Genomic DNA, 14,834 nt, shown 5'->3' with positions numbered 1-14,834 from the left:
GTGAGATGTCTTGATGTTAGCTGATTCACTGAACAGACACACAGAAAAGCTAAATGCTTGCTTTTACTAGTGAAACATTGAAACCAAATTGTGGACTTTTTGAATGATGTTGCTGTTGCAACGTTTGGTAGTGAGTTACCAGCCAGAAGAAAAGATGTCAATTTCGAATTATATAAGTTGTCCATTATGATTTCCCACCTCATGCTCACTGATTTGAATCTAGTTTAATAAAGTGAGATGTCTTGATGTTAGCTGATTCACTGAACAGACACACAGAAAAGCTAAATGCTTGCTTTTACTAGTGAAACATTGAAACCAAATTGTGGACTTTTTGAATGATGTTGCTGTTGCAACGTTTGGTAGTGAGTTACCAGCCAGAAGAAAAGATGTCAATTTCGAATTATATAAGTTGTCCATTATGATTTCCCACCTCATACTCACTGATTTGAATCTCTTCCCTTTAGATTTCCTGCAATCTTGAATATTTTTTTTCACTGCTATTCTTATCAATTCAATATCCAATATCCAATCTTCAACAAAGTCTCTGGTGTCTCTAAAGTCTCAAATCCCTGTATGTTTCTAGATAATCTTCAGACCACACAAAGGTTATTGAATGGATTTCTGAGTATTAAGCTGCATTTTTAAAAATAAAACCACAAGAAAGTCAGTGCCAGTGGCAAACAGGAAATAGGGCTAAATCTACCCCCAAAGTATCAGCGTATCGAAATGAAATTTAATAATTTGCATTGCTATACCATGCCCTGGGGATACATGATTAGAGCTGACCATCTCTGCAGTCTTTAGATCCCTTGCATGATAAACATATTTCCAAAGTCTGGCATATTGCATGTGCACTGTTTTTAATTTGAATGTGTCTTTTTGAAGTATGACAGCAGTATGTCAGTATGCCTGTTTGGCAACACACCAAAGCTGTGTCTAGAGTGGGTACAAATTGTGGCTGGAAATCAAAAGGATGAAAGTTAAAGTCTGGCCTGAGGCGATCTTGGGGCTGTTCTTGACTTAGTGTTTCGCTATAGGTGCTGTGCATGCTTGCAGACTTAAAGGGCACCTATTATGCCCCTTTTTAGAAGATGTAATATTGGTCTTGGGTGTCCACAGAATGCATTTGTGAAGTTTCAGCACAAAATACGCCACAGTTAATTTATTATAACCATTTGAAAATGTCATTTTTGGGGCCTGTTTTAAAAAGAGCTGTTTTGGCGTCTACCACTTTAAATGTAAATGAGCTGCATATCCCCGCCCTGCTGCTGGACCCAGATGATGAAGAGACTCCGGCACAGAATAAACACGAATGAGAATGGACTAAACGTATCGGAATGGTTATTTGATACATTTCTGTACTTACAAAGTTTTAATCGCGTCCCTTTTGCCATTATGGATGTGCAACACACACACACACACACACACACACACACACACGAACTGTGATAACGTTCGCGCAATTTTTTGAAACTACACACACACACACACACACTACTGTGAAGTAGGCTACAAACGAATTTTTTGATTTATTTCTTAAAGGGAGGGAGATAGACGTTTATATAGCCTACTGTCTATGGAGATAGAGCAGACCTTAATTTATTTACATTTGTAAATGCTGCAAAAAAATGCCTACGTGACATAAAACTGTCTGACGTTGTTTGTTGAGACATCCTATGATGAGTTGACGACGACAATAAATAGCTTTAGACGCATTTGTTGTTGAACTTGCTGACATCGATTGAAATGACTATTTGCTCAAAAATCATAAAATACACTTACTTTTTCTGGAGGTGACGTTGGATCGCGAACTGTAGGCAACGATCCACACTCTAGGATTAACTTTGACCCTCTTCACTAAACAGTCAGTCAGAAAATGAATCTCGTATTTAGGAAGTTTAAGTGGTGCCTTTTCTTCATAAATAAAATCCATCCGCTGTGTTTTCAGTGGCTCTGATGTCAGTGAAGACTAGTATGTCCATTCTTACATCCCACAACACACTTCTTAGGAGACATTACCGGCTGTCGCTGAGGATGCAGATCACCGAGGGCGGGGTCTATGCCAAAACCAGATGTCAATCAAATCACGTCGGTGGGGCTTAGCTCATTTCTACGTCACAATGAGGAAAATCTAGAACAGGGTGTTCTGAGACAGTGCTTATGATTTATTGAGATAGTAAAAAAACTACTGGGTGGATTTTTATCATTCTAGGGTGGTTTTGCTCACACACTGCCAACACACATTTAAGTTCAAACACCATGTAAAAGTGAATTTTGCATAATAGGTGCCCTTTAAAGATTTATTGTGGCAATGTATAATTGCTACATGCAGGTATATTCAATATTGTATATTCAAAAAGAAAAAAAAGTTGCCTGAAAAATATAGAATCCTAAAACAGTACAGAGACTGATTTACATCCCTGTTGTACCCTGGGATGTGTCATGTGATATGATGTAATTTTATTGTTTATAATTGATGATATTTTGTAGATTTTCCTCTCCCATCTTGACTGTTTGTAGACATTTAACATACTGCCCTCTGCTGACAGTAATCTGCAACAACACTCACTAGGCTTGACCAATACAATGACTGGATTGAGAACTCACGTTAGTTTGACTATTTTTCAACTCTTTCATCATAAAATGATGGTCATAGTATATAACCATTTACTTTGATGAGGATGGAGACGTCCTAGTGGTTTAATATGCATATGGTAAACAAAGAATTTGCTATTTCAGTGTCTGATATGCCAACATATTTCCCTGATCCTTCTTATTTCATTAACTGGTTTTCTAAATGCACAAAACTTAGCCCCGGGTCTTCCGACATCATTCCTAATCTTTTGTTTTCAAGAGATTGTTTACGTAAGCTCCCATGTTCTGTGAAATTTTAAATAGATACCAAAAAGGCTGTCTCGTTTTGTCTTGTTAACAGCTAACTGTTGCAATTGTTAACAAAACGAGACTCTAGACAGCCTTTTGGTATCTGTTAGTGTCAAATCCCTCATTCACCATTCCCTACTTTAGTCTACTAATATAGTTCACATTGCTTACCTGGTAAGTAAAGTAGTAATGAAACAATCTGTCTTGAAATCGGTCAACTACCTTGTATAAACCGCAATGATTGTAGGCTATAAACCGCTACCTTATATAAACGCAAGTATGATTTCGCTGTGGACGCCATCATCTGGCGAGACGCGGGAAGGTAAAACTTAAAGGGATAGTTCACCCAAAATTGAAATTCTGTCAGTAATCACTCACCTCACGTTGTTTCAACCCCGTAAGGCTTTCATTCATCTTCGGAACACAAATTATGATATTTTTGATGAAATCTGGAAGCTGGCTCACTCCTCCGGCTTTTATGGGATTGAAACTTGCCGGCCCAGAAAAGTTAGTAACGTTAAAGACATCTTTAAAATAGTTTAAGTGACTACAGTGGCTCAACCACAAGTTTATCAAGCCACGAGAATACTTTTTGTACTAAAATTCGTTATTTTTGTTGGTTTTTTGCGCACAAAAAGTATTTTCAGCGAGTCGTCGCTTGATAAACTTGTGGTTGAGCCACTGTAGTCACTTGGACTATTTTAATATTGTCTTTACTAACTTTTCTGGGCCGGCAAGTTTCGATCCCTTAGAAGCCTATGGATTGAACCAGCTCTCAGATTTCATCAAAAATATCTTAATTTGTGTTCCGAAGTTCAACTATGAATTATGTTCAACTATACATACAACCGGCACATCCGGGAACTTAACTGTCAATTTTGTAACCGCCCCTTTTTAGGGGAAAACAAGCCAGACTTCCCATAGACTTCAATACAAAATAGCGGCACAAAACAACGTCCGTACACAGCCGGCAGACGTGTATAACTTCAGAAATCACTTAGATGAAATATGTTGAGTAATTATATGTCCACCCTGCCTTCCATAGAGCGTGAACGATACATTTATAAACTTAATTTGGGCAACTTAAAAACATATCCCGTTTCATTCTACCAGCGTCAAATTGGCCTATCAACCCCACCCAGTGGTTTACCCGGACATTTACTCGTACTTCATCGAGTCACCAGGTAGCCAGTGAATGATTTTACTACGGTTTTAAGAACACTGTTAGACTTTTCAAGGGTTTTTTACAGTAACTTACTGGCAACACTGTTGCCAGTAAGTTACTGTAATTAAGAGTTACAGTACCAAACCGTATTTCAGTTTTGTGTAAATACAGTGCATTACTGTAAAAACGAAGCTAATCAGTACAGTGCATTACTGTAAAAACGAAGCTAATCAGTACACTACTGTAATTATTTTTATTTGTACTAAATATAAATTAGATTTGATAATTTTGATATATGATTAATTTTATTTTTATCCTACATAAGTACTACTTCCATACAAACCAATTAGACAAAGTTATCACAAAATACAATTTTTTTATTTAAAACATTTCGGATATATCACAAAATAAACATGCCAATGCTGGAAATGATGTGTGAAATTTTTACACATTAATGGGTGAGTTTAGAGACAACATTTTTTGTGTTAATTTTAACTCATTCATTGTGTTAATGATTTTAAAAAAGTAAATATGTCAGAGAGGTTAGCACAAAGATGTGTAAACGTGTTAAATTAACACATTATGTGCTGTCCTTCACTGCAAACATTTTTGAAAACATACATAAAACCATAAACAAAACATTAGCATTTGACTAAATGAATGTAGAGTCATTGGTTGTTTAGCTTATACAAGTATTATAATGAAATATCAACCATTACATTCATAAAACTGCAGAATATAAATACATTTTTAAGCATTCAAAAAGGAAATGTCCAAAACAGGACAAAACACAGTTCTTTTCACAATACAAGACACATAACCCCACCTTAAAAATAATTTCACTTATTTCCAAAAATGTGTTGGATTCATGTATACTGGTGGCCAAAAGAAGTATTTAAGTGTCTTAATGTTTTTGAAAGAAGTCTCTTTGATGCTCAAGAAACATTTCTTATTATTATCAATGTCTGACTGTCTACTCCATCTTTTCTACAGCATAGGAGTAAAAATCATCATCAAAATAATCTTTAAAAAGCCAACACAATGTTTTTGTCCACCTTTGTGAATAAATGAACTTCTCCAAAGATTGGTTCCTGTTCAGAACTTGATTGACAACATCAGAATGTTCCCTGGTCAGCATGCGTGCCCACAAACACAAATGTACTCAGTCCTTCAGAGGAGATCCCGGTTCCAAAACTATATGAGAGAGAGAGAGAGAGAGAGAGAGAGAGAGAGAGAGAGAGAGAGAGAGAGAGAGAGAGAGAGAGAGAGAGAGAGAGAGAGAGAGAGAGAGAGAGAGAGAGAGAGAGAGAGAGAGAGAGAGAGAGAGAGAGAGAGAGAGAGAGAGAGAGAGAGAGAGAGAGAGAGAGAGAGAGAGAGAGAGAGAGAGAGAATATTAGTGTCACATTATTTTTAACCTCCTTTTTTAATTTTTATTTATTCTTTTCACAAAAACTTAAGAATATATATTTGTAAACAGCTTTTGTTAATAAATAGCATACAAAAGAACTAAATTAAATTATGCCAGATTAAATTTTAATACTTACAAATCCTAAATTCTGTCCAAAAATGCTGAGATCCATAGAAAAAACGACTGAAATCGATGATTTTAGCCCATTTTAGCTTGTCTGCAGTGAAGGGGTCCCTGTTTGAGACAAATACACAGTAAGACACATGCAAGAAATCACTGTGTGATGATCGTTCTCCTTCCTCCAGTATAACCCACCTGTGCGCTGATATTAGGACCTTCCTAGTCAGGTGGGACTGCAATGGTAGAGTCTTCTGGCTAATAAAATATCAAAATAATGCAAAAATATAAACTTAAGTTGTTTAGAATGCTAGATTTGGTATGAATGAATTAGTGAGAGTTTTACTGCAGTGTTTACCTGGATACATTTATCTGGTGAGACTGAACAAAGACAATGGTCCATCTTCTGATTGGTTCATTTGCTGTGTAATAAAATTAGACATAATGCAAAGGTCACTTATTTGATATAAAGTTTATAGAGATTTTATAAGATATTGTAAGCTACCTAGTCTGCACCAGTGGCTCAAAGCAATTTCCACATAGCGTATGCTAATCATTTCAGCAAACTTATCTCAAAATATATCACATCTGGGCTGGCCTAACTTACCTCTGGAATCTTTCTAGAAGTCTGGCGCGAATTGGTGCTTTGTTGCAGTTGCCTTTAAACACAAAAATGGAAGTAAATATTAAATTCCATTAAAAAAAACTATAATATGGTATAGTTTGAAAAATAATGCTAAAACTATAAAGGTTCTCATCAGTAGGCCAACATTAGGCTATAAACAGAATTTCACATTAGTTTATTCACATTTATTGTTTATGTAAACGCGTTGCTCGTTGGCATATTCACAATTCAATCTAACAAAGTGTGTAAAATTGAACGTTAGCTCAGTTTACCATGGTAAAGTTCGTTACCGCCATGTTGACGACGAGTAACGTTAGGCTAACGTTAACGTTATATCATAGGTTAAACTGGGCACAATCCTGTCAACACACACAGACGTTTTTTTTTTTTTTGTTTTTTTTTTTACCTTGCTTGCTGATCTCTCTCTCTCGGTGAAGTGAATTCCGTCTCTTCCCCGGGCCAGACACGAACGTCGCGATCCAACAAAACACAGACCCCATTACCTACACTGGATGCTCTGACGCGACACGACAAATCCCAGACAGATGCGCCGCGGGCCCGCGGCCGTCATATTTCTGACGTAGTCCGATACGAGTCCAAGCGCTCACGCTATTTCTGACAAGGGACAAACAGGTTTGCATTTAAAGGTCCAGTCGCTTCAATGTGTCCAATATAGACAGCCTCTGGCTATTATAGCGTTGTAGACACGAGGTGTAAGGCAAAAATTAGGAAATAAAAAGCACGGTGGAATGTTGCCAGCCAGAGAGGCAGTTACGTCAAATACAGTAGTATACAGCAAATTTAAAAAATACAGTAAGTCTCTGTATGTGGTGTTAGACGTCACAGAAAATTCCCATGATGCAATGGGAATCACAGTTATTTACTGTAAAGAGAAATAGGAGTATAATACTGGGGGATTTAAAGTAAATAACTGTAGAAATTACAGAAAAGTCTAACAGTGAAGTAAACATCTTTAAATGTATAATATTGTGTGTTTATATTTAGAGTAGCTACTGAGTGCACTTTTCTGTCCAGCTATAGGCTACAACAAGCCTGATTTAACTTAGCTTTCGATAGCATCATCCGTAATTCATGATATTTCCATAACAGCAAGATATTGATGATGATGGCAGGCAGAGATGGGCATAAATACATGGAAATGTATTTAAAATAAAATAAAAAATACTGTGTGGAAAAAAATAATTAAATACAAATACATAATAGGGGTAGCCTACTGTGTGAAAAAAAAATGTTTAAATACAAATTACATGTTTGTAAGGGTTAGTACACGTCCTCAATCCGTTACTGTGTATGGCGCTCGCCGGATTGTTTTCCCCTAAAAGTGGGCGTGAACCTTTTCAGAGACGTTCTATGACGCTACGCCGGTTGTATGTATGCCTTATACCTTCCCACAGCAAGAGATAACATGAAGAAAGATTAGGGGTGATAGAGAGCAGGATAAACTAGTCAATGAAAATATTAGTTACTCTCTGACTCCTTCTGAGTTTGTCTGTTCTGCCCCATTGTCTGAAAATTAGGATTACAAATTACATAATGTGAATCACTTGAATGCTGTTTATCGTTAGGAAAAAAAAGGAGAAACATTTCCACATTGTGGATAGTTTTAAAGATGTTGCTGTCAAATGTTTGTTTAAATTGCTATTTTGTAGAGGATGTGTATTCTGACAGTTTATGTAAAGATTATTTAGCTCACAAATACAAGACCCTGGAATTAATTTATAATTAAAACAGTTTATTACATCTCACATAACCATTTATATTAATTTTATACATTGTACTTAGTGCGTGTGTAAGCTGTAAGGCCTGTTTTCTTTTCACTACCTCAGAAACAGATATTTAGGCTACTGATATGGAGCAGAATTTCTAAACCTGTTGAGTTTCCTAGCTATTGAAGATTTTCCTCACAGTCACAAGCAGTGAAGAGATTTGTTACTTATAATTAAAATGCAACAGCAAAATGTTCATTTGTCATCAGCAGCTTTCATTGGGCACAATGAATAATGGGAGTATTTATGATGTTTACAACATTTTAATCCCCATCCATCATCATCCTCAGCTTCTGCGCTTCTTCGGTATCAGAGGTGGAGGGGTGTGATGTGACAATGAATCTGCCACTTTATCAGGCTGTAGGAGATGGAAAAAAAGTATTCAAATTTATTGTATCAATGTTTAGGTTGCATTTTCATCTCATAAAGTGTGGCAAACTCTAACTTTAGTAATTAGTTTTACTATATGATCATCATTATCTTGTCTTTAATGGAAACAGTTTAACATCCAAAGACTGCAGTCTTGCCTGTTGTAACTGGAAGATCCAGCTTTGATAGTCCTCAGGGTAAATACAGGAGACGAGCAGAGGCTCCACCAGTTCACCTGGAAAATACATCACTCCAGATCAGCATAAAGATTATAGGCCGACAGCAGTTTAGAAAACACACTTGTGTGAAGTTGGTACTGTATGTGGCTTGAAATCTGACAGAAAAGTGCATAGAAGAAGAACTATTAAGTGGCCAACATTATTCACAGCTCCTTTTTTTTAAAAAGGCTTCTGATAATTTTGTCAAGTTATTTACATGTCAGTTCTATAACTTGGTGGAATGACATTTGTTAAATAATTCAGGTGATAAGAGGAACATTGAGGAGCCAGTCTGAGCTATTTTCTGAAGGTGAGTCACAAGCATCTCTGTATGACTATGACACATCACTTGATTTCTGACTTCTTAGAACAACAAATCATGCAATGTATCCAACTTTGGCTTTATTAATGTTCATGAAAGACCAATACATGATAATATCTAGTATATCCTAATAACCCCCTAGAAAACTGCACAACTAAGAAGTAACCCCAATGGTTTGATATCATGCAATATCCTGGGTTCTCATGACAAGTCATAGTGAAATGACTAACATGTCAGATAAACCGCACTGATGTGTGCTTAAAAAGAGTACAGACCATTACCACAGACACAAGCGCAGGGTGTGATGTAAGAATATATATATATATATATATATATATATATATATATATATATATATATATATATATATATATATATATATATATATATATATATATATATATATATATATAGCCTATATATATATATAATATATATATATATATATATACTGTATACTGTATATATATATATATATACTGTATACTATATATATATATATATATATGAAGGGTCATGAGACAAAAGCACATTTAAATTGCTCTATATTGTATATTAAATAGCCTATATTAAACTTAAATTATTTATATTACTTACAATTTAGAGGTTATGTCCAAGTGTTGTGCTGAATATGAGAGTAATGTATTTGTTCAGAAAGATACATACCTGTGAGTTCAAACTCCAGTCTGCCAGGTAGTGCCGATCTTTCCATGGCTTTGATGCTCTTTAGTGGCAGACGACCCTTCAGTATAAAACAATACATCTCAGTGCTGTGATGTATACAATAGTCCTATATTTGAATCTAAATTAAATGTTTGTTTATTGTATTAAAAGGAGAATCACTAAAATTGAGGTCATATTACAATAATGGTGGCCAGAAAGTCCTTTTTTTTTTTTTTTTTTTTTAAAGAAACAGAAGCCTATTTATAAACAGCACATTGGCACCACTTATCAACTGAGTTAACTTTTCAATTGAATAGGGTTCACCACTTACTTACACTCCTAAAAATAAAGGTTCTTTATTGGCATCAGTGGTTCCATGAAGAACCTTTAACAGCATGGAAACTTTCCATTCCACAAAAGATTCTTAATAAAGGAAAAGTTTGTTCTTTTAAAATAGTTATTTTAAGAACTGTTCACTGAAAGGTTCTTTGGGGAAGTAAAAATGCTGCTTCTATGGCTTGACCGCGAAAAAAACCTTTTTGGAACCTTTATTTTAAAGATTGCACTAATTGAGGCTGCCAAATACATTTCTATGGCTCATAGTTGCAGACATATTGCTGATATGCAGTGTTCTGTATGGCTTGTTGTTTAGTCAGCAAAATTAGCTTACCTCATATTTCACACGAACATGATGACAGTCGAGAGATAGAATGAGGAGGTCAAACGGGAAGAGCACAAGCAAACGCTCCTGAGGTCCCTGCAAAAGCCGGTCCAGTTGTTTGAAAGAGGCCTGTTTAGGACCATCATGAATTACATGGACACCACTCTCTATTTATAGTCTATAGCCTGACCTGTGTGTATATGTTGCTGATGTGCACCAATGAAAGGTATTTCGGATAGCCCATGTGCTGAATGGGCGTCCCCTCCCATTGCAAGATCGGAGACCGCAGTAAGTACCTTTTAAGCTCCTCCTTCTTCCAGTTTTCATCACATGGCACCTGGAATAGTGGAAATAAAACATTCTGTTTTACTTATCTGGTTCTTTGGGCAAACATAACCAATGTTCATTCAGGAACAAATATATTTGAGCAAGTTTTATGAGTCCTGTATATTCCAGGTATGCAGTTCGAGGCTGAATATGATGTACCAGGTATGAGAGAGCACTATGGGACGGGCTCAGCTGTTGCCTTAGGGATTTGTATCTCCTTTCCTCAATGTTCTCTATCCAGGCATTTTTTTCAGCAGTACTAGTACAAATGAAGATCTTTGAGTCCACCATAGGCCCTAGAGTATCATAAATATAGGTGTACCATGTTCAAATATTTTTGTGACTTAATGTGGTTAATATTTAAGTTGTTGTCATTTTTTTATTTTATTTATTGTAATTTTTTTTTAGAGGGGCTCTCACCGCTAATCTCAAACATGTGTGGAGAACTGGGATCCTGCTGTGAGATCAGTCGCACCTCAATGGCAGAGAGAGGAAGAATGCCCTGTGACGAAACACAGACGGCAATTTAAAGTGAAGCTCACATTGTTACATATTTCCTTATTCTTTATAGAAAGAGTCTTACCTCATAAATAAATTCACGATTAGCGCTGTCCAAAGCAAGGATTAACAAATGGAAGGAAAATAAAACCAGATATCTTTCGCTCATAGCCTGCGGACAGACATCATAATGCATACAAATTACAGTTACTCATAAAGTTGGATATAAGCAAAAATATGAATTCAGCTCCTCTTAAATCGTTTTTTTCTCCAAAATAATTCTGAATTGGCAGTGAGCAAATCAAAAGGCATCTTCATTATAGTTTAGTGTAGTTAGGGACAGTTTGGCACATGAACTGAAGCAATTTTGTTGAATTGTTACCTTTGTGTATCCACTGTGTAAATACACAGAAGATGAGTGGATAATGTCTCCATAAGTGTGTGGTGCCTGTCCTTCCCATCCTCTGATTGGATGAGTGTACAGCCTGTGATGGAGCTCTTTTTTTGTCCAGCCCCAAAGCACGAGCTGAGAAACAGAAATACAAAAAAATCCCCCCTATAATGCTATCTAAAGAGCATGTAATGTTGACAAATACACAGAGGATTATTTTATTTATTTATTTAGAAGCTGATGAAGACATACTTGTGAATGATTGTGTTGAGTTTTGTTCCTCACAGATCCAGGATCCGGTTCCTTGCACAAGACACAGATGCAGAAATGGAGATGAAAACTCTTATTCAGTGCAGACATTACATTCATCTAGTGACTCCAAAAAGCATTTAGATACTTTAAGCAAAACATAAAATGTCCAATTGTTATAGAATTATGTATAAAATATAAAAAAGTGGCATTTACACATCAATGATGCACATTTTGTTCAAAATAAATGCCAGTTGCTTTACTGTTGTGTGTATTTTTTATATTTTTTTAAGTGTCCAACACATATTCAGAGCCACTGTTGTTTCTCTTTTGTTTTCTCTGCATGTTATCTTTTTTTTCTTCTTTGGAAACTACACCCATTGCAACATTGCAACTTCCTGTTTACTGGCTTACCTCCTGCTTCAGGTGCCTCACAGAAGGACAACGATGAGGATCTTCATCTGTGCCATTCCTTGTGGAAATTTGGAGTCTGCTTTCAGAGAGACTCCAGAGCCTGAAACCGCAGATGGTTAAACAGTGTCAAATCACTTTATCTTGCAGCATAAGAGATGAGGATTTAAGAAACATAATGCATATTGTTGTGCGTTGTGTGAAAGATTTAGTGGGAGAGAATTTCACCTTATGTAGCAACGTGGAAGTAACCTATTTTCTGTGACTGAGTGGGCACTTCTGACTCATACTATTGACATAATATGTGCCAGAGAAACAAGTGCGCAGCAAGTGCGAATTTTTACACGCTTTGTTCCCTGAATATTACTTATTTCATCCCCAGACCCTCTGTTCCCGCTGCTTTTACGCATGCTGCTTGCTGTTGAAGTGCTCAGACATAAGCAGCTTACTGTGGGTGGTGAATGACGAGCAGACATCCGCCATCTGACCCTCAATAGGCCCGACTCTTTAAGCAACACTCAGAACCTATAGACACTTCAACAGGTATATTGCAAGACCATTACCCACAAAATGAGTGATTTAACATTGTAATTACCCCAAACAAACCATGTTTTCACCCCTGACGCAGTTGCATATCTGCACATAAACAACCTGTGTTTATTTCTGCAGATTGGCCGTTGTCTGATCCCCGTTTTTCTGCTAGTTTGGCCACATAAAGCTTATGAGCTCTGATTAACTCCCACTCTAATCCCTACAGTCTCCTAATGAGAGGATTGAGGCTTCCAGCCTGGAGTAAGACAGCAGACTGCTCAAACACACTTGGCTCCTTTAATTAGCTATACTAGTTACATTAGTTCTGCCTCATTTGGTGTATGAGAGGATCTAATGAGATCTAGCTCCAAGTCTGCTGCCCATCCAACGGTAAACACCATCATTGTGAGAGGAATAAGACAACTATAACTTACACAATAAGCTCAAGATGTTTCACACAGTTTCATCAGATACATTTCAGACAGAAAGAACAAAGCAGAATGGTTTGATGCGGAAAAAGGGGTCTCTATAAATGACTTACTGGCTAAAACTGAAACTGTCACATGGTTTCTTATCATAAAAACCATCACTCTTATGTAAAACAAATTCAAACATTCAGAACTCAGCCACTTCCATTTTAACATCCACATGATAATGAACAACTAACCCTTTGCGGTTTTCAAAATGTTATCAAACATTACCTAACACTAACACGAAGGAGGAAGTTCTGCTACTAAGTATATTCTGTCCACGCAAGAGCCTGGGTTCCAACTGAAATGCATGAGAAAAAAAAAACAACCATGTGGTGGACAATCTCTTACCCTGCATTGTTGATTTCCAGGAGTTCGATCTCATCTGGGCCCACTTCATCAGTTCCCGTATTCCTCTGGGTCACACTGCAGCATCCCATAGCTTGTCTGCACCTTACCACTCCTTTCCACACACACGTCCCCAATGGCTTCTCCTCTAAACTACACACTGAGGGCCATCTGGTCACCCCCACACGCCCCACACCCCAACAGACTATTAGCAGGGTTCAAGAATGAGATGCAAAGAAGCCTGAATGAAGTGTCTTGACATTGAACCGAAGCCAACGTTGGGAGCCAATGAAGAGGAGCAAGAGAGGTGTATGAAACTATCAAGCACAGCAGTTACACACAAATGCAGCACTATTTCTTCCTGTTGCTATCAGCAGTGACGCAGCAGCGGGCAACACAACTTCCTCTCTTCACTGTTTCATCTGTGAGTGAGCTTGAAAGCATTGAACTGTTTGTTTCCACTTTGATTTCATGCACGTGGAATGCAAGCAGCATCAATATAGCAAATCCCACTTAAGATTTTGATTACACCTCATGAAGTCAACACACAAAAGTAGGCAAAGAGTAACCGCAACAACAAAACTGCAGCTGAATCTCAAACCGTGTCTCAAATGTGTTTATTGGTGGTAAGGAGAGGGTTAGAGTGCAGAGGTCTAATCAGGTGTTTGTTTTGCCACATATGCTACAGATGGAGGAAGAAGGAGGATCTTGTGGCTGCCAACAACAAAAAAACACCACAGACAAAAAAAAAAAAAACGGGTGGTTGTCTGAACTTTAGTCAAAGAGAACATTCAAAATCCTTTCAAAACTTAACTGGTTTGTTGAAATGATGGTTATGAACAGGAGCGCTATGCTTCATTCTTCATGCTGTGTCAATATGTGAAAGATGAAGTGATACTGTCTTACTATGTGACACTAGATAACACATAACCTCCCCACAAAAAAAAAAAGGAAAAAAAAAACCCCACTTTTTAGCAGCTTAGCATTTTTCTTCAAAGCTTAAAGATGTGTTAGTCTAGTGGTGTTGTTTTGAATTTATTGTGAGCAATGGTTCAAACAGTAACCCCTTAACTGTCCTGCTAGCCGTGTCATGTTTCATATTATCTTGCAATCAAAGCTTTTCTAATCTTGACAAAATATCATTGGAAAGGTCTGAGACTCAAGGTTCCATATTTGGCATATACTGTAAGTGATATAGTAACAGAAATGTATTAATCTGTGCAGGAGAATGCATATAAATTGTTTTATTTTTGTTATAGCGCCTAAACAACATCTCATGGGAACTTCAATTTTTGTAAACTTCAAATCTGGAACACATCTACATTTTCTAAATAGAAACATTTATTTTAAAATGTAATAGTATTTTATAATATTACTGTTTTTACCAAATA

At 36.8% G+C, this 14,834-nt stretch overlaps 1 protein-coding gene across 1 annotated transcript; it reads right to left on the bottom strand.

Annotated features, from left to right (window-relative positions):
- Positions 1 to 4,406: 4,406 nt before the first annotated feature.
- On the bottom strand, positions 4,407 to 14,336 carry LOC308703806 (putative pleckstrin homology domain-containing family N member 1). The gene is made up of 17 exons (XM_081387737.1): positions 13,447 to 14,336; positions 12,098 to 12,197; positions 11,687 to 11,737; positions 11,426 to 11,569; positions 11,129 to 11,215; positions 10,966 to 11,047; positions 10,705 to 10,841; positions 10,409 to 10,555; positions 10,228 to 10,314; positions 9,561 to 9,636; positions 8,513 to 8,589; positions 6,605 to 8,343; positions 6,181 to 6,232; positions 5,932 to 5,995; positions 5,772 to 5,831; positions 5,593 to 5,690; positions 4,407 to 5,242 (listed from the first exon to the last, which is right to left on the bottom strand). The coding sequence occupies exons 1-12, from the start codon at positions 13,533 to 13,535 to the stop codon at positions 8,272 to 8,274; spliced, it is 1,149 nt and encodes a 382-aa protein (XP_081243863.1). The 5' UTR covers positions 13,536 to 14,336; the 3' UTR covers positions 4,407 to 5,242; positions 5,593 to 5,690; positions 5,772 to 5,831; positions 5,932 to 5,995; positions 6,181 to 6,232; positions 6,605 to 8,271.
- Positions 14,337 to 14,834: the final 498 nt, after the last annotated feature.

This window comes from Scardinius erythrophthalmus, assembly GCF_964197995.2.
Source record: "Scardinius erythrophthalmus genome assembly, chromosome: 15".
In the NCBI taxonomy this organism is placed as follows: domain Eukaryota; kingdom Metazoa; phylum Chordata; class Actinopteri; order Cypriniformes; family Leuciscidae; genus Scardinius; species Scardinius erythrophthalmus.
This window is presented reverse-complemented; position numbering and strand designations above follow the sequence as displayed.

Bases quoted from the DNA above. Each gene is read 5' to 3' on its own strand.
- LOC308703806 (XM_081387737.1), bottom strand. From the start codon at position 13,535: ATGGGATGCTGCAGTGTGACCCAGAGGAATACGGGAACTGATGAAGTG. The intron at 11,048-11,128 runs GTAAGACTCTTT...GTTTCGTCACAG, and splicing joins ATCGTGAATTTATTTATGAG to GGCATTCTTCCTCTCTCTGC. The intron at 8,590-9,560 runs GTATGTATCTTT...TGTATTTTCCAG, and splicing joins ACTGGAGTTTGAACTCACAG to GTGAACTGGTGGAGCCTCTG.